This window comes from Ambystoma mexicanum, chromosome 5p (genome assembly GCF_040938575.1).
Source record: "Ambystoma mexicanum isolate Mex_15411 chromosome 5p, UKY_AmexF1_1, whole genome shotgun sequence".
Classification (NCBI taxonomy): domain Eukaryota; kingdom Metazoa; phylum Chordata; class Amphibia; order Caudata; family Ambystomatidae; genus Ambystoma; species Ambystoma mexicanum.
The window spans coordinates 320,306,334-320,333,466 of NC_090930.1; the positions used below are offsets into that span (position 1 = coordinate 320,306,334).

Here is a 27,133-nt window from a genome sequence, read left to right on the forward strand (position 1 = left end):
ACTTGTACAGGCAAGACTATTTCTTGATAAGGCAGACAGCGAAACACTGGCCCGTGCAATTATTGGGTAACGTCTGGAGTACTGTGCCACTCTTCTGCAGGGCATTGGAAAAACAGAGATTTATCGGCTACAGGTGTAATAATGCAGTTAGGGCCGGTGACTGGCTTGCGCAGAACTGAGCATGTGTCTGCAACAAAAAGATCACTTTATTGGTTGCCAATAACGAAGCAAATCCAGTTCAAAACTCTATGCGTTACGCATGCTTGTTTGTGTGGCAAAGGTAGAGTCTATTAAAACAAAATGATTAGATGGCTGCCAGTTTAGCGAGTACTACATACCAACAACACTGGCCTGGTGGAGACCCTGGCAGCCAAACTCTCACTTGTCCAGAATGGCTGCTTCTCAGTGGCTGCACCTCAGCTATGGAATGCCCTCCCACCAGATCGTAGAGCGTGTGGGGCAATCAGACCTTCAGCCGCAGGCTAAAGACTCTGCTATTTGAATAATTTCAGCTCTCTTGTGGTATGCTTCCCTCCTCGTTTCCCCGTAATTGTTCTTCTTATCTATCAGATGTATCTGTTGTCCGGCTTGTCTCTGCGGTTCTATGCCCTTGGGTGCTGTCCCAGCGCGCTACAAATAAACTAAATAAATACACATTAAAAAGATACATCTTTACTTCTGAGCAGGCACAAATAGTAGTTTCTTCTTGTGGTACAAGGTGCACTACTGTAACAAACATACATGGAGCTGTGTAGGTGAAAGCAGGGCCACAAAATCCTACGTGTCGATTTTCTATTTTTTGTTGGGATTATTTTTACTGCCCATTTTTATTTTTAGGCAGTATTTGCCTATTAGCAGCAGATACCCTCATCGGTTGGACGGTCTGTATCTATGCCCAAGTTAGGATCCTACAGTGTGTCACAGATAAACATTTTACCTTTGCTTTGAATCAGTGATAGAATAAATAGAACCAAATCTGAGCCTACATATTTTTCTCAGGTGCCAAAATTTGACAAACGGTTTCAGAGAAAATTGCTTTATTTCAGACTTTATTGAAAAAGCTAAAACCATTATTTGATTAAAACAACCAATGTCTATTTGCATTTGTACATTGTGGATCATATTATTCTACTGCCTAAAAGAGTCATTCAGATTTGTTTTTCTACTTATGAATATTAGTGTGAATTGGAATGAAAGTATGAGAACAGCAGGCAGGTTGCATATTCGTTTCTGTAGGCAAGTTTGCTCCATATAATATTGGATGTATTATTTGCAATAAAACAAAATATTACAATTAAAAAGCAGCCGGTTTTCTTGTCCCAGATTGTGGAGTGGAATTATGGTTGTTGGGGGCGTTATACCAAGAATGTTTCTCAGTAAGCAAATCAAATACTAGAGATGACATAGTTGTCATTACATTTCATGTCGGTTTCTCAGAACCACTAACCAGAGTAGGTCAGTCCTATGATGACAATATATATGTGAAATTTCAATTGATATACACACACAGAAAAAAAAAAGAAAAAAACACAAAACATCCATCTTTGGTGGCCATATCCATGTTCCCCTTGCTCTAAGATGTCAGAGAGCACAGAGGGTATGCAGCAAGTGTAACACAAGAAAACAGGTGCACTTTGCAAGGCCATACAAAAGAACGTTATTCCATAAACATTGTTGCAGTAGTTTGGAATATGAGCTACAGCCGGTTACAAAGGATAGAGCAAGGTTGGTTGCCGGATTGTCGTCATGGAAGGGTTGGAGAGTGCAAATGGACAAATGCCAAGCTTCCAGGTTTGGTTTCACAAATCTTTGGATTGAAAACACAGCCCAGAAATAGTGATTTTAGGTTTGTAGTGATTACTATTTAAAGAGAAGTGCAGGATGAGCTCTCCCAATCCCCAATATCTTATGGTGGTAAACTAAACGATCACATAGCGGGAGATGTACTGAATTTGAAAATAACGCAGGTGATAGAAAAGCATGATGAAGAGCTGAAGTTATATGGACCAACACCCTTTTTCTATTCTAAACTATGCAACAGCCATTTCTTGTCTCCAGCTTTTGAGCAGTTCCAGTCCTAGCAACAAAGCTCAATCAGTTCATATTGAAACATGACAAATAAAATAAAAAAAATCTTAAAGCATGTAATTTAGGTTTGGCCAATTGGCACTAGAAGCAGAATCATCTTACCTGTACTGTGGATTTCGTGCCCAAACACCAGTTCCCACAGAGGCACCAATTATCACCATTAACTTCCAGAGCCATACTGGAGCAAATACAGCCCAGTAATTCCACTGGATAATTTCATCCAGACGGAGAGACAATAGAACCGAGAAGAGCAGTAAACAGGCATAGATAAGAAATTTGCTGGAAAAGAGAAACACATGTATCATATAATCTGAAGTAATAGATCCACTCCTAGCACAAACCATTACCAGATCACATTGAATTTAGTGACATAGTAGCGAAACATATGGAATTACGGTATGCAATACAACTGTTTTTATGGAAAGCCCACATCTACAGCTTATCCCAAATCAGAGCATACAACCACAATCTTTAATGTATTCTGTGAAAAAGATCTACCAGAAAAATGGCCTATATCACACCAGATCAGAAACCTTCACCAGTGAGAAGGGAGCATAAACACGGATTTACGACTTGTCCCTCCTCTTTAGGATACAGCACAATTGCATTTGTCTTGTGTCATTTGTTAGAATGGCCTAAATTAACAGCAATGTGTTACTGTAGCAGGGGGAGGAAATACCAGCATTTAGACAGCTTTCATTTAAAAAAAAAAAAAAAGAATTAAAAAAAAATAGATTAGAAGCAGGGTGTGACAACTAATTTCTTGGATTGGGATTAAGATACGCTTTAGAGACCGATTTTGAAGTTTGTGTATTGAAGAACAATGTATTGCCATAGACACCTTTCAAGTGTGCCCCGACCTTAGAAACTACCTAGTTCCCTTTTATTAAATTACTTCTCAAATACTTCTCCAGAAGTAAAGAAGTCCAACATAAATCCAAAACCTTTGCAGGGAGACAAAAACCTAGATTAGCCAATGTTGCTATTAGCAAAATCTACATTTAGGTGGCAAGGATTGACTAAAGCAACCAGGCTTCCTTGACAACACACCCTGCAAACCCTAGCTTAATAGGGAGGAGCAATGATCTATGGGACCCCTATTGGAACAGTTCACCGGAATGACTGACAACAATGCTTTATTTTCCCTTTTTGGAGGTGGGTTGCTACAGGGCACACCTTTGCAGTTCAACATGGATCGATGTGTTATATGACCCTGAAACAAACACTTTACCTACTTTCCAAAATCTGCTTTAATCTAGTAGACACATAAATGGATATGCTAAACTCAGTTTTAAACTTGGAAACTTAATGACCACAATTTATATAATTAAAATCATGAGTAAACATGGCAGAAACTGTACATGGCAGAAACTGTGGACAGTTTGAAATGACCTGATGCTTTGGAAGCAATAACTGCAATTGACATAAAGTGGGTCTCCATAGCTTAACCAATTTGCCATATACTTCTGCAATAGCACGGGATCTGGCGGGACGTTAAGAGCGATTATGGCCCAGGGAACAAGTTACAGGGCCGAGCACAGCAGTGCTTGGAGGCGAGGAGCGGGTCCAGAGATTGCGTGAATGGGGAAAAAAGCTGCAAGGCTGCTTGGAACTCAGGCTTGGATCGTGGGATTTAGCCCGTGATCCAAGCAACCTGGTTGGTTGGCTCCCCCGCCCCAGGTGCTAATGAAAGATAGATTTACTTTGTGGTTAATCTGCTCGCCTCTAAAAGGTGTGCTTAATTATTAGTTTTTCTTGGAAGGTTGCTATTACAGGTTTAAAGTATGATAATGCAATTATTAAAAAAACAATAGTGACATTTTTCCATGATTGGTCAAGGGTTCATCTTTGCTAATTGAGTCTCCAGTAAATGAAAATTGGCAATTTTCTGGCTTTGGCTTCCAATGGTAAACATTAAATGCCATTATATTGTTCTAGTACTAAGTTGGCTTGAGAAAATGTATGGACTATTTGAGAGACGTCTGGGTAGTGAAAGTAAGCGTCCCCAAAAATACAACAAAACACTCCCCAATGAGAGTCAATAATGGACACACCCCAGGAGGGAATGAGACCAGGACCAAGTGCGGGTGAAGGTAAAAAGTAAGTTTATCCATGACCAAAATAGGGCAAGCAGAGAACTCTGCAAACTCTGAGAGCGCTCTGTCAAATATCAGAAAGCATCTACATTTTGTTACAAAACCACGTCACCTATTGTGGGAGCTAGGGAATTACATGAATCGATGAGATTGGGCAAAGGAGAAAAGCAGTATAGACTCTATAGGGTTGAAGCTCCAGGATTGGTGAGGATCCACGTGGTGTCATGGTGATGCTTGTAGGTCAGATGGGCTCATCTGGGTGGAGTGCCGAATCAGGAGATGTCTGAATTGAAACATCTTGGCTGCGCTAACATTTGCCCTTGTGGCCACACATACTCATTCAGTGTTAACTATAATTCATAATGCCCTGTAAATCCTACAAGTTGGTAACCTAACATCACAAGAGAAATAACACATAACTCTAGGTGCTCTTATCTCATCATCATAAAACACATTATGCAATAAAGGGACTGCTTTGTGAGTTCAGGTGCCTTGTCAGGGGGCACATGTCAGGGATACCTCTATCATTCTGCTTTGTTATATCTGGTGAGGGACATCTTTATAGTATGTTAATACAAGAGTAAATATACTGCCACCATGGTCAGTCGGGGTTGGGGTGAGCTTGGATACTATCTGGTCAGAGGGCACATAGCTGGTACATGAAAAAGGCAGTGGGATGAGAGGCTTGTTGCCTATTTTACTTTAACCAAGGTCTCGGTGTGGAACAAGTTTCATGGTGTTATTGTGGGTCTGGGGGGCTCAGGGGAGGGCGGATACTTGGTGCAAGCTTAGCGGAGGGGCGAGAGGTTACAATTACAGCATCACATTGTCAATGAAATAAGGGCCTTTAGATGTAAGCCCGACCTGAGGCAGGGGGGAAAGAGGGGGCTGAATACGCTGCAGAAGAAGGGAGAGAGGGCCCTGTGGCTTCTAGCTCGTTTACTTTACGGGGTTACATGCACATCATTTAGAACGCGAGGTAGGATTAGGCCAGTGTGGTTACAGGTACATCGAACAATATGCGAGCTTAAGAACATTGTATAGGTTGAACATTTACATTTATCATGAGTACCATGTTACAACGTAAATTCTATCTATAACAGTCCCGGATCGTTACCGTCTTGTATTATATACATTTGGACCAGTATGTAGATTGAGCATATTTTGTGAACACAGGTATATTTGAACAGCCAGCGAACATCTGGATTATGTACCTTGTATTATATCGACCGAGTAAATCAACATGTCATACATTAGTGCGAGTGTTTTTCAAAAAACACGATTCGTTCAACAGTATGTGACTTAGACACATGTCCAATAGCTTCTTGTACATTAAAAATAGGTGAGGATCGCATTTCGTTTTCTGAATTTAGCCCCTTAATACACACCTACATGAGAGGATTTCCAACCTTCACAGAGGTATTAGCAGTGTGGGTGAACCAGGGTGGCACACAGGTGTAGAATCTATATCTGTTACTTCAAAAGGAGAACAAGGTTAGGGGGTTATCCACAGGGTATGTCAAATGTGGGGTCTGCAAGGGGACGGGGCATGTTTGTGAAGATGGATTGTTTTTCTTAAACCCAAGCCTTTGCCCGGTCATCCGCAGGTCAGTGATGGAATGCGGAAGGTGAAAGATACAGTGTTTGCCATGTAGCTTGTTCGCGCCTACTCTCCCGTGGGAACAGGCCTTCTGCAGAGACGCAGAGGGGGCAAGGGAGGGGACAGGCTTGCTGTGCATGATCTCAAGGGGAGAGCTGCAGCACTACAGGCAACCTTCGTCTATGAGGCCTGTGGTACCATGTACAAAATGGAGTCCGGTTGTGGTACAGTAATGGAGTCTGGTATTAGCTTTCTGGTTAATGTGTGCATCCATATGGGTCATCCCGCAGCCCTCCCGCATACCTGGCCACAGGTGCATAGGTGGCTGGTGGACAAATCATAATCCACACGTGGGGTAAAAATGGAGGGGAGGGGGGCTCAAAAGACCTTGCCTCCCATACATTAGCAAATGTAATGCTTACAATCTTCAATATATTCCCTAATGAGACAGTTTCAACAACTTACAGTAAAAGCGATTCTATGCAATATCGCCTGGGAATAGTATGAGACTTTTACCGTATTCGTACAATATTTTGGGGAAAGTGCTTGATTTTCTTGGGAGGGCAACTTTAGGGAAATGTCGCCAACCATTTGCCAGGCGACTATCACCACTGGATACCGTAAAAGCATTGTCCTCGATGAATATCACTAGTCTATGTGACTTTATACAAAATGTGTAACTGTTTACAAATTAACAAAGCAGCAGTTTTGCCAATTTTTCATGCAATATGTAAATTCTGCTTTCAATAACATTCAAATTTTGTTATGGATATAAAATTATTTTTGGGGAACAAAAATGAGTAACATATAGGTACTATTAAATGAAGCAATATCATTATAGAGTTCTAAAAGGCTAGTAGGGTTAGAGTAGGCAGCAACATGTCAGATATGCCCAACTTCATTCTTCTGAGGGTGAGAACAGCAGTGTAATTAAGGATGATCGCATTCAAAAGACATGTTTTATGATGGTCTTGTACAGCAGAAATCTATGAAAGGCATGTTGTACCATGGCCCAGTCAGCGGTATGTCAGACTTGTTCAACTCGGCCCTTTAACTCTCAAGGAATTGGAGTACACTGAAATAATTCATATTAAAACATGGACACTTCATAATAGGCAGTACTTCTGAAAAGCCAATTGGGCTGGGTTAAAGTTAGTCATTTGCTAGGCGAGCATGTATCAGCCTTGCAGCCTTCTGAACCAGATAACTGGTACAATTAAAGTGGGTAATAGTAAATGCAGAGATATGAAACTTAGAGTAGTATCAGATCCTTTGGTTTGTCTGCATTAGAATCTGTTATGCATTAGCTGTGCTCAACTACAAACCCTATATACATTGTTTCTAGTCCCAGTTTATCTACTGGACTACTGCGTGTGTTAACTGTAAAAACTCATCTCCCCACGCTCAAATGTCCTTATCTTACAAACGCTGAAGAAAATTACCAACCACAGTTTGAGCCGTTTGTCAATAACCGAAAATGCACAAATGGATCAACTCTCTAACTGCTGGTCACTTATTTACGATTTGTACACATTGTTCAGGATAATATTATTTCTTCGACTACGCATGAATGGAACGTTAGAAAACGCCCATGGTATTTCAAATGGTGGTATGCATGACAAACACACGTTGATGTAATGATCACAGTAATTCAATTGAATGTTATTAAAAGTGTAATGTATAAAATACTTGACAAAGTCAGCTTGTTACCTTGTAGGTTTGTAACTTTTTCTAGATGGCGATACATTTTACTTTGAAACAATCACAGATCGTGTATACTTTTATGTGGCAATTTTGGTTGGAGGTCATGTTCTTTGGCCAATTGAAATAGACAAAATAAAACAACTGATGATTCATACATTGAGGTTTACACTTTTGGTATTGTGGATCGTGGTCTTTATTAGTGTAAATTGTTTGGGAAAAGAACACTCTACTACTACATTTTATTGGGAAGTGGCATCCCCACCCCGCCCTTGGCGGTTCAGAGTGAGGTGAGATGCATTTGAAGCACTATGATGGGCCAGTGCGATGAGGGGCCCTGAGAGGACCACCTCCCAGTTTAACAGCACCCTACTCCAATATAACCGAATATAGTCTAAGCACATAGGACAGCATAAGGCACGAGCATCATTGCTATTTTATATAGATATTAATAAACATACATAGAAGGAAAGGCCTGCATAGTAAATGCAGCATTGCATGCAAAAGCTCCAAATCGCGAGACAAGAGAAATCTCCAGCCTTGCCCGAGCCCCCATGAGGCCAGCCCACACCCCCAACTGCCACAACCCCTATTTAATGTTGCAAAGATGTTCGAGAGGAGTGTGCCCTACAATGCCAGCCTCACAGACCAGCACCTGCCGTGCACGTCATCTCACACTGGCCAAATCATGACCCGGCCCATCCCCAGGGGACCACGAGTTAAAGCCCATATAACAGACTAAAACGAGACCTCTGAATTACATGGCACCAGATGCCCTTTGACCACCAACCCCAAAGTAACAAGTCCTGAGATGTTCAAAGAGGACGGACAGGACATATCGTTGAAGCGACAATCATGTGATTTGTATTGCAAGGTGCTGGGAGGGATACTTATAGTTCAAAACAAGAGTAGAGCGGAAGGTGCAGATCGGAGGGAGTGAAATGTGTGCGTGCAGGTTAGAGTGCCCCCAGAACCTCCTTTGTGTCCGTCTTTAGGGCTGCAAAGTGCACAGTATGATGATAAAGTTGTATGGTAGGAGTATAATTAATTTGTTTTCTGACCTTCGACACAAGATGAGCCCCACAGCACCCACGTGATGGAAGACGGACGGACTGGGCTGGGATCAATAGACCGGCATCCATTATGGGTAAAGGTGGAACATACTTAGGGTTCACCCAATCAGCAGAGCAGGTTTTTACTGTATGTTGTTGCGTCACTATGATGCTGTGTACCTTTAAATGTTTCTGTGTACACATCTCTCTGGTGTGAGAATTCAGGGACTTGCCTTCAATTGATGACCCTGATGTGATCCCAGCACCTCCCCATATACCATTTTAAGTGAAGTCCTCTGTGTCAAAGAGGGGACTGGTAGGGGGTGGTCTGTGCTTCTGCTCTCTATATGGTAGAGGGGAGGCACAGAGGACCCCAGCCTAGATTCTCTATTCGGTAGCTATGGTCGAGCAATCAAGGCCTAGCTTCTCAGGAGGTGATGTAGACTGGTTCTTAAGTACAGTGCAGTCCCCAAGCCCCCACAAAGGAATGTCCACACACTGTATTGGTTAGAACACAGTCTTTATATAATCAATATTCAAGGTTATGTACACTTATCATAATAACTCACTTTGTACTTAGGAAAATCAACAATGGCAAATATATACAATTCTAAAGTGGTACCACCCTTTGTATTAGATCTCATTAAAGTGCATCAACAATACTGTAACAATGTCACACAGATCAATAGAGTGAAACCAGCAATAGAGAGAGGAGAGAAAATAAGATGGTTGAGCAATAGGCAGAATACTGGCCCCTACCACTAGACACAGTTCTGTGTGGAGATCCCCCCACCTGGGCAACCTGTAAAATAAAGATATAGCACAAGCCCAGTCCATATATTGTTCTGTAAGTCTTATTCCCTCCTATAATGTTTTTACCCCCCCAATGTACCTGGTGGAGTCGAGTCCTTCGAAGAGGCGTCGACAGATCCTTCTTGAGAGACCCCCTTTCAAGCGGGAGTCACGGATCGTCGAGAGGCGTCGAGAAGCGTCGAGGAACTCGGCGTTCGGTGGCGGGGAATCGACGGCCCTTCTTGAATGCCTTCCCTTTCAAGCGGGAGACACGGGGCGTCGAACGTCCAACAACAAACAGGGTAGAACGGCGTCGATGAGGCGGCAGTTTCGATCCAAGCGGTGCTCGTCGACGACGGAGCGTTGGCGTCCTGCAAGGCAGAGGCGTGCGGGGCACCTCGACGACAATTGTTCTGGACCGCAAAGATTGTGGAGATGGGGGCCCGGCAAGGGCGTCGAGTCGTTCGAGTCTTTGTGGTCTTTGGGTGGCGGGAAACCCACCGGCAGGTTTCTCCTCGGCGCGTTGGTCGTCCTCGACTTTCTCCGGCAGGATAAAGCGGTTGACGGTGCGGACGAGGGAGTCCTTCGATTCAAATGTTCTTAGGCAAGGAGCGGACGGCTCCGTCGTCGGCGGCACGGCGTCAAGTGGTTCCCACGGCTGGGCAACAACTTCGACGGGCCTCCAGCAGTTACACAGACCTGCGAACCCTGGTCGACGGCGGCGATGTCCGGTTGCTTCACTTCGGTCTCCTCGGCAGTCCCGTCTCGGGTCGGCAGCCTTTCGAGGGTCTGTCTTCCAGGGCGCTTCGGCGAAGATGGAGCGGTGCTCGATGGTCCCTCGGAGCACGGGAAGAGGGCGCCTTACCAGGTCCTCTCTCGGGTCAGTCTTCGACGATTTTGGCAGCCTTCGGATCGGTCGAAGCAAATGCAGCAGCAAGTCTTCTTCTTCCAGCTGGACGTCGGGGATCAGCAGTTCCAGTTACTCTTAGAGTGGAGACTCAGCTCCAGAATGCTTCTGAACAATTACCAGTGGTGAGAGGTCCCCAGATATACTATTCTGTCTCTCATCCACACTGCTGGCACACACTCAGCAGCCAATCATACAGAGGGGCATTCATGCAGTCAGTCAGCCAATCAGGCACACAGTGCATTCAGGCCACACTCCTCCCTTTCAGACACTCACAAGGAATGTGGATTGGGACAAGTACCCAGCCATTCAACACTACGCACTGCATTCAGGCCAGTTTCGGGCAGGGCTGTCTCAGTCTTTGTCTCTCATACCAGAAACCAAACAACCACAACAAGAAGTGTATATTGGTCACACACTCCATTCACCCAGGTCCCACCCACAGGAGGTACCCACAACATACAGTCACTGGGAAGTCTAGCTGGGCCTTCACAACAACACCATATATGGAACTTCCACCCAACAGGCAGTCAGGGGGAAGGGACAGAGTCAGGGCTTCCCAGGACTTTGGGAAACAAGGTAACAGGCAATAGAAAGCAAGAGGCCACAGGGGCCATCTTGTTTCCTATCACGAATCAACTGATCCCAATGGCAGGGCCTGGGTATCCCAAAATGGAGGACACCCAGAGCACCTGTCAAGTTCAGCATGGAGCTGCCACCAGCCCATACCCTGCTATGTGGGCCACCCACAGGTGCCCAAAAACATACACTAGGGGCACAGGGTTGTACCCCTACCCATGGGTGCCATAAGGGTATCCCATGGGTCTGTTCACCAAACCAAAAGAGACAGCTGCACTGGACATGGACTCCTGGGCAGAAAACAACACAGAACACAATATGAAAAAGGACTACAGGACAAGGACAGGGAGGCCCTGTCCCTCCAATGCCTTTCCAGCATCACACTCTGCACTTTGAAGCGGGGCGCGGCTCCGGATGAGAGTGCCGGCTGGTGTTGGAACCCTGTGATGGAGGAGTTGGGTGAGAATGCACATGTGAGTAGACTCTTGTAAGAGATAACAAGTAGGGGACAGATGCATGGTGAAGTGTGCGAGTGCGTGGAGAGCAAGGTCGTTGAGGTAACATGGATAAGGTCAGGGTTATTTGTTGTTAAAATGTGTACTATATCAGTAAGGCATTATAAGATAAGGCAGGGAGCCCCTCCTCGGAAGGGGAGGGAAGGGAAGGTGGTACCACAAGACAGTAAGGAGGAACATAGAAATAAAACTAGTGATCTCATAATAGGCCTGTCATAAGTAGTGGTTGTTATATCAGCTTTTTATTTTATTGTATTATATTAGTGTTTTACTGAATAGAGAACAGGCCCTAGAAGGGTCAGTAATTGTGTGCGGTGTGGAATTGAATTTTTTTCATGGTGTGACGTATGCGTGTAAGGAAGGGTGATAGAAAAGGGTGGGATTGATGTCCTTTTTCATTTAAAGCAAGCAGCAGCGTGTGCAGCGCGTTAGCAGAGCTTTGTGGGGTAAGAGATAGAAATCAAGCATATCGTCAATATAACGTGACCAGGCTTTGATGTTAGTGCTAAAGGGATTGCCCACAAATATTGACGATGTGCCCGTGATATGGGAAGGCACACGTTAGACAGCAGCAGAATTCCTTAATTGGCTGGACAGCCTAAATAGACATCTCCAGTTCACCCTCTCCATCGAACAAGAGGCCATTCATTTTTGGGATTTAACTCTCTATCACGAAAATGGGAAATTAAGTGTTAGACCTTTCCATAAGGAAACAGAGAAGAATTCTCTCTTGCATTACCAATCACACCATATCAAACATCTGAGAGAGAACTTGCCCTTCGGGCAATTTCTCAGGCTTAAACGTAACAGTTCGAGCAAAGAGTCTTTTGAAAAAGAAGCCCAACATCTTAAGGCTAAACCCTTGAATAGAGGCTATCCCAAAAGATTGATTAGAAAAACGGCTAAGTGTGCTTTTAATAACAGACAAGCCCTATTGGAAGATAAACCTAAAAAAAGCCTAGAGGACAGAATAGTGTGTGTGAACACATTCACTAACCATAGCTTAGCCATTCGAAAGATCATTTCTAAACAATGGAAAGTGTTAAAAACCACCAAGTCTGATCCCACTGTACCTCTGTTCACTTGCACCAAATCTGCCTCTCTAGGCAATCGAGTCAGTCAAAGTAGATTTCGGAACCATCTAGCACCGACGACTAGTATTACCAGTCAATGGGTTCTCCCCCCTATCACGGGCCACCCCCCTTGCGGACAATGCTTAGCTTGTAAAACGACATCTAAATCCCATGAAGTTGACATAGGTCGCAATATTATTTGGACTCAAATCTTTCTCAAACTGCAACACGGACCATGTAGTGTACATGGTGACGTGCCCTTGCGGCCTTCACTACATCAGTAAAACTAACCATAAGATTCAAATTCGGATTAATAAACACGAGAGTTGTATTAAGAACAAGCTCCAATGGTTAAACACTTTGTTGAGAAATCACACAGTTTTGAGAGCTTTAGTTGGACAGTGTTACTGGTGGTCAAAGCCAACACCCTGTTTATTCAAAATCAGAAACTCTTGCAAAAAGAACAACAACTCTATTTTCCAAACCCGTAGTGATCTTCATGGGCTTAATGATGCTATTGAGTGGCACAAAGTTAATTAAGTATCCTGGCAGCATTTTGTCCCAGTTTCAACTTCTTGCTTTGGGGTTCCTTTTGATGTATGCCTTCACCCCCACCACAACCCCTTCCTGGCAGATTCCTGCATCTCTGTAGGCATTTTGTGAACTCTTTTTCTCTTAGACCTCATCCATTGGGTCTACCGCGGGAAAAACTGTCATGACATGTTATCCTCCTGTATACACTTTGCAGTCCCTCTCTCCACCTGTAGGGTATTTTTACCATTGGACCCAGACTGCAGCAGTAACACTAAGAAGGGCTACACCTTCTCCCTTCCATTTTCAAAGTATGACTACTTGCGTATGGCCGACCGCGTTGTGTGTCCCCCCGCGGGCTGCTGGGAACTTAGTTGCCTTTTTAAACAGGCGCGCAATTGGAGCGCGTCTGCAAGGGAACGCCTTTTGTGAACGCCCGTACTCCGTCCGGCAGGTTGCAATCCCAGAAGGAACGCTGGTCTTTCACGCCTCTTGCCAGGCGCTGAGCTTTTACGAACGCCAACTAAGCGTAAGCGCCTGTATAGATACATAGAAGGACGTGTGGGAGACATTTTACCGATACCCTAGGGGGATCAGGTTGTTGGGATGTTTAGTTTGACCGCCAAAACCGCTATACCTATCTTAACCGGTCTCTTTTTCTAATTATGTATAGCGGACATCAGTCCTCCTCGTTTGGCGCTGCCTCCCCTGGGTGAATGAAAATACTCAACATTCGCTATAATTGTGACACCCATGGATATTTCCATAACCACACTGCAGCCACTTACCTTTGTTCACAAGGTAAGAGGTGAAATGGTTTATGTCTTTCTTCCTAGAGCAACAGGGTGTTAGGGAGAATTCTCTGTTTAGGCTGAATTTCCCTACCTAGTGAGTCCCCCAGCAGCTTTGCTGGATTTCTGGGGTTTAATTTTTTCTCCTGCCAAGAGTGAGACTCTTTTACCCTCACTCTTGGACATGTTGAAGTGTGTTTTCTTGGTTAAACCTTGTGTTGAATGGGCTATGGGGTCTTTTACTCCATAGGGCCTCATGTATTTTTGTGATGTGGGTCACACAGCACCCTCTGTGCCGTGACCCAGGGGTGTCCTAGGGACTCCCCAACATAGACTCCATACCCTGGGACTGACTACTGTCTCCCAGGGCATGTAAAGTCACCAAAGACTTTGCTAGTCTTGAATCCTGAACAGAACCAGTACAAACCATCATATTGTGGACGTACTGGCTGGGGCAATTCGATTGCCCCAGGGTCTGTTAGTCGAGGGGGCACGTCTCCGTCCCCCCTGATCGAGTTTTGGCTGGTGGCAGTGGAAACTACTTTTTATATTCGACCGCGAATATTTTCCTATGGGATTTCCCATTGTTTTAGGCTAACACATTTAATTATTTATTTACGGTAGCCTTAAACATACCGCCGGTTTATATATTTATTTTTATAACTCCGGTTGGGACTTTTTGCCAAAACTTGATTCTAAAATGGCGTTGGTGTTCGCCTCTGTAACTCTGACCCAAAGTGGAGCCCTTTGTTCCACTTTTGGCGGGCTTCTCCACAGAAGCCCTCCAAAGTGGTGCCACTCTGTCTGGGGTACTTAGGAGGGGTGGAGGGGGATTTAGGCACCCTGGACTGAGTTACCTTGGTAACTCAAGTCGCACTCCGTCCTGATTGGCCCAAGTGGTGAGCCGCCCGGCTCACCACTTAGCATGTTTGAGTGACAGCTAGGCTGGGTGAATGGGGGCTTGTTGCATAAAAGCAGGGCTTTGGGGACTGGGACTTCAGAAGTCGCCACAGGACCAAGAATCCGACGAGGGAAGAGCTGAGCCGACCTGCTTCGACGACACCACCCGGTGGAGCCCTGCTGAACCGTCTCACCACTTTTTCCCGACGACCGAGGAGAACTCTTAACGGAGTGGCTCCTTCCCTTGACTGGTGGGGACAACCAGTTTTCGCCTTCTTTCCGTTCTTTTGAGGTATCTCGTGGCCGCCTTGCCTGTGCCAAGCACCCCGGCATCCGGAATACCACACTTTACCCCCATACCGCGAAAGTCGGTACCAACCCTTTAACCGGAGGACTCCGCGGCTGGTTTCTGCCCGGGCAGTGCTACGACCTTTCTCTTCTGCTCTTCAGCGAGATATTCTTCTCCCCTGACCGACGTCGAGCCTTGCTGTCACTGCCTGGAACAACTGCCCCCGCTGGAGGATCCTTTCCGCTTAAGGTACTGTGTTCCGCCTGGCTTCCCTTGCTACCGACTGTACGGGGTAGATTTAGTCCCCGGCTTTCGAACCTGGGAGTGCCTGGGACACTTTGGCTAAACTTTCTGAGCCACTCTAAACTCTTTTTGACTCTTTGCAAGACTTTGAATCTCTAACTAACAGTGTGATCTTGGGCACATTTTCGCTCCGGCTACTCTAAGAGTGGGCCCTGCCTAGTGACTTTTGCTCACCTGTGACTTTATTCTTCTTTAAGCCTATTGCAAGTGTTCTGGACCTTAGAGTGGTGTGTCTAACCTATTTCTGCTTTTTCTCTCCCTTTCTTGGAAACTACTAGAGTGTCATCTAACGTTAAGCACTCACCTCTGTTTTAATTAAGTGGTGTTAACCTAGAGTTGTCTAGATAGGAGAAAGGATTGAATTTACTTTCATTATAACTGTGTTGGAGTGTTTTTACCATATTCGTTGTTAGAGTGTTTTTACTTATGTGTGTTTTTAAATAAATAACTATATTCTTTTGAAACCAAGCTCTGGTCAGTGTTTGCTTGTGCTATTGTGTTTTGGTACATATTGTGTATACTTTGCATACTGCCTAACTCTTCTTGAGAGAAGTCTGACTGCTCAGCCACAGCTACCAGGTAAATCTGGGTGGTGCGGACTGCTACCAAAGGGGTTTACTGCTCTACCTGTGGTCTTAAATCTTTTGCAGTGTTCCCCAAGGGAACTGCACAGGTTTCTGCCTAACACTGGTGTACAGCGGTGGGATTTGTATTGAGTATACATTTTATTGTGCTTTAGATACCTTAGTGCAACTAACCACAAAGCTTAGCACTGAAAAAGTAAAACCTCTAACATGTCAGTTATAGAAAGCTATAGTCAAGAGTCCCTTGCAGCCAAAACTGCTGATTGTTTAAGAGTGCTCTGTAAACATAAGGATCTCCTGACTAAGGGCAAGAAAATGGAGCTGATTGAAAGATTGTTAGCTAACCAAAGTCTGGGTGATGGTTCAGAGGAGCCTACCACTCCAGCAACTGTAGATGACAGTATTGAAGTTAACATGGAGCAAAATGTTGATGATTCTGAGGAAGAGTCAGAAGAGGAGGGTGAGGCTGTTGTAACTGTCCCCCCTAGGCCTCTGCCTGCTCTACCTGCTGTACCTACTGGACCTTTACCAGGTCCCACATTTAGTCCTCAGTACTTTGAACTGGAGAAAATGAAGCTAGAATTGGAGTATAAGAAACTTAATGCTCAAACTGACAAAGAACTAAGGCTAAGGGAAATGGAGCTCAAGTATGACTTAGAAATGAAGAAATTATCTGTTGAGAATGTTTCTCTCTCTGGCTCCTCTAGAAGTTCCAGTCCTAAAAGACCCCGGATGCCTAAAGAATTGGTTGGTATGTATGAGCCTAAGTTGGATGTGTTGGATTGGTTGTCTCTGTTTGAATATAATCATGGGCTCCAGAACATCACAGGAAATGACTTACTCACCTGGTTGTTCTCTAGGCTTCCCCCTGTTGCAACTGATGTGGTAATGGAGATGGGGGAGGAGGATAGGAAGGACTATGAATGTGTGAAACTAGCTTTAATAGCTAGGTTTGGGAAGACCCCTTCCCAGTATCTTAAGAGGTTTAGGAGCCTCAAAAAGCATGATGGTACCCCTTGGGCTACCTGGGTGAATGAATGTTTGAAAAACTTAGAGGGATGGATTAAGGGTTACAAGGTGAACACTTATGAAGGTATGAAGAATTTGTTTATGTTGGAGACTATTTATGATGCCTGCTCTCCTGAGCTCAGACAACACTTGGCTGATTCCAGGGAATTAGATTCCCGGAAACTAGCTAAGGCTGCTGACTTGTGGGTTGCCAACAGGGCCACTCACAAGGATTCTGGGGTAACTCAGAAGAAGGATGGGGAAAAACAGTCTAAGAAGGACTCCAAAGAGAATTCTAATACTACAAATTCCAAAGAGGGCCCCAAACAAAACTATAAGGGTAAGCCACAAGGGAAACCAAATCAGGCTAGTGTACCTTCTGGTCCCAGACCAGAAGGAGGTCAGAACAAGCCTCCATTCCAGCGAGCCTTTGGCTCATGCTTTGTTTGTAAGGCTACTGACCATGTGAAAGGAGATCCCAGATGTAAGGGTAAACCTTCAGGGGTCCAGCTTGCCTCCTTAGCCTTCGCTCCAGAAGAGGAAGTACATATGGCAAGTGGAAACTTTCTATTACTAGCTGATGAACCCACTGGAGTCTCAGCTAGTGTTTCTTTAGTCTCTCTGGGGTTGTGGGAGCAACAGAATTTAGATGTCTATAACTCTATCCCAGATAATACTAAAGAGTATTATAAGGACAGTGTCCAGGTGAATGGTCAGGAGACTCCTGCCATTAGGGACACTGGAGCCAGCATAACTGTGGTGGATGAATCATTTTTCAAGGCAGAGGATGTTGCTAAGGCACCCAAATGCCTCACCAAGTTAGCTGGTGGGCCTGTGCAGATGTGTCCCCAGTTACCAGTTCTCATCCAATGTAATGATATGGCTGTAAAAATACCTGTCAGTGTACAATGTGAAGTGCCAGGTAGGGTTCTGTTGGGTAATGACCTCAAAGCTCTTGGAGTTGTATCTCATACCCCCAGACCTCCTAGCAAAAGGTTTCAGGAACTCACAAAACCTGCAAGGGAGAAAACCCTGAGAGGGTTATCTCAGGAGATGATGACAGAAATCACTCCTCTACCACTGGAGCAACTTACTGCAGTAACTACCAGATCAGGAGCAAAGGGGCAACCCAAGACTCCTAGGAAAAAGCCAGCAGCAAGCACTCCAGTGCTTCCAACAAGGACTTCCCCTAGGTTGTCCAAAGTTACACCTGTAACTCCCCCTCCAGCTGAGGCTGAGAGGGAGGTACAACCCTGTGTGGTTGAGCTAGACTCTGAGGAAGAGCTAGAAGGAGGCCCCAACCTTATTGGAGATTTGGACCCTGAGGACCATCCTGAGCTGCAGTCTTTACTGGCAGAAGGTGGGCCTAGCAGGGCAGCTTTTCGTAAGGGGCAAAGAGAATGTCCAACTCTGGAAGGTCTCCGCCACCAGGCAGCTTCTCAAGCTGATGGGCAAGAGCCTGGGAAGTATAGGTTGCACTGGGAAGATGGCCTCTTCTACAGTGAACCCACTGAGTCTGAACCTGGAGACTACAAACGCCTTGTAGTCCCACAAGAAAACAGACAACAGTTCTTACAACTAGCCCATGAGATACCTTTGGCTGGCCACTTGAGTTTCAAGAAGACCAAGGAAAGGCTCTCACTCTACTTTTATTGGCCAAAGATGGGGGCTGAAGTAGATAGATATTGTAAGAGCTGCCATACCTGCCAGACTTCTGGTAAGGTTGGTTCCAAGAATGTGGCACCTTTAGTGCCTCTCCCAGTTGTGGGAGTCCCATTTGAGAGGGTAGGGATTGACATTGTTGGTCCCCTTGATCCTCCAACCTCCTCAGGCAACAGGTTTATCCTTGTTGTAGTAGACCATGCTACTAGATACCCTGAGGCCATTCCTATGAGGACTGTTACAGCTCCGGCTGTGGCTAAGGCCCTCCTTGGTATTTTTACCAGGGTTGGGTTTCCTAAGAAGGTAAAATGGAATGAGGAGTGCAATCAGGCCTTTGAAAAACTGAAGAGAGCTCTTTGCCAGGCTCCAGTATTGAGAGCTCCTGACTACCACCAACCTTTCATTGTACAAACTGATGCTTCCAATGTAGGTATAGGTGCAGTTCTAAGCCAACTGGATGAGAAGGGTAGGGAGCACCCCATTTGCTTCATCAGTAGGAAACTGAAGGATCCTGAGACAAGGTGGGCAACTATCGAAAGAGAATGCTTTGCTATTGTGTGGGCACTGAAGAAGTTTAGGCCATACTTGTATGGTTCTACTTTTGTTATTCAGACTGACCACCAACCCTTGAGATGGTTAATGCAAATGAAGGGGGAAAATCCAAAACTATTGAGATGGTCAATCTGCCTGCAAGGGTTTGATTTCACCATTGAGCACAGGTCAGGGTGTCACCATCAAAATGCTGATGGACTCTCTAGGATGTATATCATCGACTAGAGGTATGAGGTTCATCCAGGAGTGGATTAAATCCTCCTGTCCCTTAGTCTGGGGGGGGCGAGTGTTAGGGAGAATTCTCTGTTTAGGCTGAATTTCCCTACCTAGTGAGTCCCCCAGCAGCTTTGCTGGATTTCTGGGGTTTAATTTTTTCTCCTGCCAAGAGTGAGACTCTTTTACCCTCACTCTTGGACATGTTGAAGTGTGTTTTCTTGGTTAAACCTTGTGTTGAATGGGCTATGGGGTCTTTTACTCCATAGGGCCTCATGTATTTTTGTGATGTGGGTCACACAGCACCCTCTGTGCCGTGACCCAGGGGTGTCCTAGGGACTCCCCAACATAGACTCCATACCCTGGGACTGACTACTGTCTCCCAGGGCATGTAAAGTCACCAAAGACTTTGCTAGTCTTGAATCCTGAACAGAACCAGTACAAACCATCATATTGTGGACGTACTGGCTGGGGCAATTCGATTGCCCCAGGGTCTGTTAGTCGAGGGGGCACGTCTCCGTCCCCCCTGATCGAGTTTTGGCTGGTGGCAGTGGAAACTACTTTTTATATTCGACCGCGAATATTTTCCTATGGGATTTCCCATTGTTTTAGGCTAACACATTTAATTATTTATTTACGGTAGCCTTAAACATACCGCCGGTTTATATATTTATTTTTATAACTCCGGTTGGGACTTTTTGCCAAAACTTGATTCTAAAATGGCGTTGGTGTTCGCCTCTGTAACTCTGACCCAAAGTGGAGCCCTTTGTTCCACTTTTGGCGGGCTTCTCCACAGAAGCCCTCCAAAGTGGTGCCACTCTGTCTGGGGTACTTAGGAGGGGTGGAGGGGGATTTAGGCACCCTGGACTGAGTTACCTTGGTAACTCAAGTCGCACTCCGTCCTGATTGGCCCAAGTGGTGAGCCGCCCGGCTCACCACTTAGCATGTTTGAGTGACAGCTAGGCTGGGTGAATGGGGGCTTGTTGCATAAAAGCAGGGCTTTGGGGACTGGGACTTCAGAAGTCGCCACAGGACCAAGAATCCGACGAGGGAAGAGCTGAGCCGACCTGCTTCGACGACACCACCCGGTGGAGCCCTGCTGAACCGTCTCACCACTTTTTCCCGACGACCGAGGAGAACTCTTAACGGAGTGGCTCCTTCCCTTGACTGGTGGGGACAACCAGTTTTCGCCTTCTTTCCGTTCTTTTGAGGTATCTCGTGGCCGCCTTGCCTGTGCCAAGCACCCCGGCATCCGGAATACCACACTTTACCCCCATACCGCGAAAGTCGGTACCAACCCTTTAACCGGAGGACTCCGCGGCTGGTTTCTGCCCGGGCAGTGCTACGACCTTTCTCTTCTGCTCTTCAGCGAGATATTCTTCTCCCCTGACCGACGTCGAGCCTTGCTGTCACTGCCTGGAACAACTGCCCCCGCTGGAGGATCCTTTCCGCTTAAGGTACTGTGTTCCGCCTGGCTTCCCTTGCTACCGACTGTACGGGGTAGATTTAGTCCCCGGCTTTCGAACCTGGGAGTGCCTGGGACACTTTGGCTAAACTTTCTGAGCCACTCTAAACTCTTTTTGACTCTTTGCAAGACTTTGAATCTCTAACTAACAGTGTGATCTTGGGCACATTTTCGCTCCGGCTACTCTAAGAGTGGGCCCTGCCTAGTGACTTTTGCTCACCTGTGACTTTATTCTTCTTTAAGCCTATTGCAAGTGTTCTGGACCTTAGAGTGGTGTGTCTAACCTATTTCTGCTTTTTCTCTCCCTTTCTTGGAAACTACTAGAGTGTCATCTAACGTTAAGCACTCACCTCTGTTTTAATTAAGTGGTGTTAACCTAGAGTTGTCTAGATAGGAGAAAGGATTGAATTTACTTTCATTATAACTGTGTTGGAGTGTTTTTACCATATTCGTTGTTAGAGTGTTTTTACTTATGTGTGTTTTTAAATAAATAACTATATTCTTTTGAAACCAAGCTCTGGTCAGTGTTTGCTTGTGCTATTGTGTTTTGGTACATATTGTGTATACTTTGCATACTGCCTAACTCTTCTTGAGAGAAGTCTGACTGCTCAGCCACAGCTACCAGGTAAATCTGGGTGGTGCGGACTGCTACCAAAGGGGTTTACTGCTCTACCTGTGGTCTTAAATCTTTTGCAGTGTTCCCCAAGGGAACTGCACAGGTTTCTGCCTAACACAGGGATAGGCCTCTCTAGGCGCTCACCCCCTTAGGAACTATCACGTTCTGTTCTTTGAACACTCTGGATGACGTTTGCCAGACACTTCATTTTCTCTCTTGGAGCTACCTATTTGTTTTGCTAAGAAATTTTAAATTCTTTAATTTATAAAAACCTGGAGGGGATGCACAGGCACGAACGACGGATGGCATCTAGAGGCTCTAAATTAGTAGTTGTTGATGAAATTTGTCTGTATTTTTCACCGATACTGAAAACTGTAAGGGGTACATTTAATGTATGAAGACGGAATTATACCCAGCCTTCCCCTGTACTACTACCACTCTGATGCTGGGTAATGGATATATCTGTTTCTCTGTTGCCCTGCTAATACAAATTGAATTTGTTTTCTCTGTAGTGAATACATGGACTCACACAGTGTTTGTGTTTTTTTAAATGTCTTTCAGCAGCACCATTTTGGTTTGAGCACTTTATAACACTAACGTGCCATATTGATTGATAAAGAAAAAGTGACGGAATAACAAAATATCCTCCTGAAGAAAGTTCGAATGAAAATATACGAACTGAAACATGTCGAGCCATTACACCAGTTAGTAGATCATCTGGTCTGTGTATTCGGGTCTTTATTGACCAAGAATTTTTTCCACTCCTGTACATGTCATATTAAGCTGTAAACAGGAGTAGTGCTCTAGTCCAATCAAAGACTATTGATTAATTGTCACAATTCATTTGTCACCATTGAGCTTTGATGTCACTTGCACTTTATATACATTTTTAGAGTTTAACATCTGTGTGTTTTTATGATGCTTTTTAATGATTATTAATAAAATGCGTATATTGTTATAACATTTTTGTGTAGCTGATTGTTCCTCTCTACCTTTGCTATTTGTATTTTAAGTGTGTAACATAACTTGAAAGCTGCATTACATATATTTTAAAGCATCAATGAAGTCAAATAACTTAAGTAACATTAACAGATGGCGACCGCCATTTTGGAAGTAAAAATGGCTGACAAATTCACCACACAGAACAATTTCAGCCAAATAGTAAAAAATGAGTTGAGGTTGGAGAAAAAATGGGTGGGAATGGGAGGCAAAGCCTGTAAATTTCACTTAGCAATGGCAACGGGTGGGGCACATAGTCAAACTACATAAATCCATCCTCATTGGTCATCTGCATTGAAAAGCATTACCAACCTACATTCAAAGCCCCTATTTTAAGCTCTTTTGTAAAAGCTCTTATTTTAATGAGAACAGCGTTTGCTTTAAAAAGGTAGCGCTTTCAGCGCCACCTAATAACCACAACTAAAAATGTGTTGTTTTTAACAGGACTTCAGTGAAGGACAGATGGCATAATGATGGAATAAATCAGATGGCAAACCTGGTTAAGACATTTGTATTACACTAGTAGATCATTTGTAACTCCTATTAAGTTATTAACTCTCAGGGACTGCTTTGGAGAAAAAAAAAAGGAAAAGAAAAAACTAGCATGCACTTTGAGTGCAATGTTTGATGGTAAGGCTCGTGTAAAGCAGGGTGCAAAAAAATCATACATGCCATCAATGTGCGTTCTATGAAGGAGACTCAAAAAAAGGTTGCTATTTTTCACTCCCCCTCGCTCGCCTAAAACATGCCGCACTCCAATGCAGTTGAACTGGGACATTTCATTCTCCTGCTTCCCATTATATAACCCCCTCCCAGGGGATCAAAAATGTTGGCATCTATGCAAAAAATTTGCACTCAGCACAAGCCAGTGGCTAATGATAATTGACTCTTGGCGAGTAAGAAATGGTGTGCTGTGTGTAAATACAGAATTGAGGTGGCAAGTGACTTTATGGCTGGTTATTAGCTTGCAACCTGAAATTTCTATCCCTGAAGCAGCCAACTCAAAGAGTTCCCATGAGGTGGTGTTTTGGGTGAGGATGGGAAGGAACTGGGAGAGAATTGGGCATTATGAACACTCTGCATGCCTATTCAGGATTCGAAAATGCTGAGAGCTATTTAGCTCCCAATTGTAGCCTAGTACAACATAGTCAACTTGACACCAACCAGGATCTAATTTTGATTCCCCAGATCAATTAGTGCCATACATATATTCTTACGAGACCACAACTTTGTATGCTTGGGACTTTGTATAAAGAATTGTCAGAACAAATCTACAGTAAATGTAAAGGATAATGGATCAAACATAATGAACAAAAGGTTAATGTTTACATCTAATGCAGAAGTTTGATTTGTGGCATGCTATGGACTACGACCTGGTTCCCCAAAGATAAGTTCCTGCCTAGCAGGTGATGCCTCATATCTAAGAGCTGATTTTTGCTCCTGCTCACCAAAGCTTAATTTAGAACACTGCTATTATACTTTCAACAAAACAGTACAACTCTGCATGGATACTTCACGTTTAGTGGTACTGTAGCAATTACTTTAATAAGCCAATGTTTGGCCATATTAAGCAGGAGTTCTGCTGCTATATGTTTAGTGGGTCGGATCAGCACTTTTTGTTAAAGTGGATATAGATTTCTTTTTTATTTAACGTTCCTATTGGTTAATTAAAATCTTATAGAAGAATTAGAAAAATGACATACATTACATATAATAAAATCCCCACAATAAAAACACCATATAGTTTTACAACCCCACACAATTCAAATATGTCAAGGGTTTTGGTGCATAAATAACGAACCAAAATTGATCAGTGGATATCATTCTAATATCATAGACCAAGTCCCTATACCCCAACAATCCTGTAAGCAATTGCATGCCATTAGTAAGTGTCTATTCGTTTCCACTTCATGTCTACAAAAATCGACAACTTCTTTTTTCATAGGGTACAGAGGACCAGGCCCCCACATACTCAAAAAAGGGTAATATGTTAAATCGAAGGAATAGTATAAATCCTGATTACGAAATTTGTATAAATAGTTAAAGGATTTTGCCATATTAAAACCTTGCATAGTTTAACATTAATACTGCTTCTTTTTAATTGATATCGCCAAATTATTAGACACATCCCACTCCATTGCCTATCTTTTAAGTTGGCATGGAAACTGGGTATTTCCTTTTCTTCCTGTGGCATGCTCAAGCAAATGGCCTGCAACAAATAAAAAAAAAAAAAAAAAAAATCCATAATCGTAGCCATCATACCCATGAGACTTTCCTGGTTCTTCTGCTTTAGCTTTATCTTAATATATATTTTGCTACAACATATCTTCCACAGAGTAGTCAAAGAAACTAAACCCAGTTCACATCTAATGGCTTCTACTGGGACCACCTTAGGTAGACTTAGCACAGATCTCCATAATTTCCCCTCCAGTTTATTGAACCACATCATGTATTTGGACTCCATGGTTACAAAGGCATGTCCCGGGAGGATAGCTCAGTGGCAACGTGCGCGCCTTGGAAGCAAGACGACACGAAGCAACACAGGTTCGATCCCAGGGTCCGCGCTTAGAAACCTCTGGGTGTTTAAGAGCGTTATAAATATGCAACTTATACAAAAAATAAAAACAATTATGTAACTAAAAAACAAACAATTCCTGTAACAGCGCCTCGATGCCCGTGGGCTGTGTCAGCGCTTTAAAAAATATATATATATAAATGTAAATACAATACCATGCACTGTACTACTATCGACCTCACTGAATGAGTGAGTATCCCCCATTTCCTGCCAAGTATCTCTTAATGACATTCCATTTGCTCACCATTTTATTCTTTTAATATATTTTCATAGAATGTTTTTAGGAGGTTTATTCACCATCAGAATACCCAAGTACGGATAGATATCAACTGCATCCAGTACAGCTTCCAATTAAATATGTTTTTTGTACGTCGAGACCCAATTATCATGATCTTCGTTTTCTTAACATTAATACACAGATTATTGTTCACATAGGGAATATATGCAGTGCATTGAGCAATCTTTGCAGCCCAATCGGCATCTTATCATAATCACTATATCATCAGCATATGTCATCCATGTTATTTCTGTGTTACCAATTTTAGGGGGGAGGGAGGGCAAAGTACAATATTTGGAGATTCCTATAAATCAGCTACGTATTACACAACCTTGTTTCAAACCCATATTAGTAATAACTGAGGGGGTAATTATAGAGCCCTTATCCAAAGAAAACGTCACAGTAGTATCCGTATACATAAATGCAGAACTTCCAGACAAACTCCCCAACTCTGCATTTTACCCCACAGCCTGTTAACACAATCAAAGGCTCTGGAGTAATCACTATAGCATATGTACAAACTCTGACCCTTGTTACCCATCGTGTCAAATTATATGGTTCAACGTAAACATGTTATCCAAAGCACTAAAGCCGACCCTAAAGCCCGTTTGCTGAGGAGATAATACATTTTTGCATCTAATACAAGTGTTAATCATTTTCAACACAAGTATACAAAAGATCTTACAACTTGAGTCTGACATTGCCAACAGACGATAGTTGGCGGAATAGTTCTTGCTCCCTTTTTTAAAAAAAAATTGGTACTATAGTTGCTTTACACCAACTATCGGGAATTTGCCCGCTTTGCCAAATCGGGGTAAACAGTTTCATTAATAACTTCACCCATTTAAATGGCTTTTGTTTAATGACTGCATTTGAAAGCCCATCTGGTCCAGGGGCTCTAGAGGAATTCAATTTAGTAATAATCTTCAAAATATCTTCATAATCAAATGGAGGTTCTAGCAAATTATCCTCCCACAGATGTACTCAACCGATGTTCATTACACTCCACATAATACAGTTGGCCAACATACTTGATCCATTCTTCAACAGTAATCACATTCAAATCCTTGTTACCATCTTCCATTAAGTATATAAAAGTACCAAAATGTCTTGGAGTCATTGGGCTTACATAATTTGAAGATCTTTCTCCAATTAGCATTTTTAATACCATGCCTATAAGGCCCTCAGCCAATTCTTAGATTTCATGCGAAATGTTGCTATCTTTTTGCCTTTCCGTTTCTGGTCTAAATTAGAATTCTGTTTAATATTCTTTACCTCAACATTCATTCTTTTTTTCTCATTATGAGCATCTCTATCATACGCGTTATCGTGTTGCTTCCCTGTGTGTTGTGTAATGCTAATTCTATTCCTGGTCATCAGTACCATATTGAGCATATCAATTATATACATCTTCCCCAATTGGTCAATCTCCAGGTATTCAGTAGCCAGAGAGTTAAATTTCGCCAGGTTTCTATCTGTTCATACAATCCGGTTACCTCCTGCTGAGACCTGGACATTCATTCTTCCCATTTTCTATATTTCTTTTTGTTTTATACGATTCACATAGTGTACATTTTAGCACTATATGGTGTGAGTAACCTGAGGGTATCCTCTCAGGTAGACCTCAGGAAACCCTTATTCAGGTGGCCAAGGAAGGGCTGGCCCTCTCAGATCCCAACCCTGGGGTGGATGAGCGAGGATCACCTGGGTAAGGGGCCCCTGGTGTTACGCTCAGGGGAATACCCCAGGTGCGACGAGGTATGTTACAGGGGAAGAAGAGGGGGATAGTGAGATCTCCGAGACCTTTATGGGCTATGCCATTCTGCCCCGCTTCTTCCCATTGAATCTCGCTTACCCAACTCCACTAACCCCTCTGTATTTAACCTATTCCCTAGGATATCAAACCCTGTCACATTCAGAAACCGTCTCTCCCAAACCCCCTGTAGTCCTGTTCCTAACCCGCAT

At 43.8% G+C, this 27,133-nt stretch overlaps 1 protein-coding gene across 1 annotated transcript in view; it reads right to left on the reverse strand.

Annotated features, from left to right (window-relative positions):
* Window positions 1–27,133, reverse strand: part of TMEM185A (transmembrane protein 185A) — a 120,725-nt gene that overhangs the window by 87,919 nt on the left and 5,673 nt on the right. Inside the window, exon 2 of the mRNA XM_069612758.1 lies at window positions 2,191–2,367. Coding sequence (XP_069468859.1) covers window positions 2,191–2,367 — 177 coding nt within the window. The remainder of the gene's footprint in view (window positions 1–2,190; window positions 2,368–27,133) is intronic.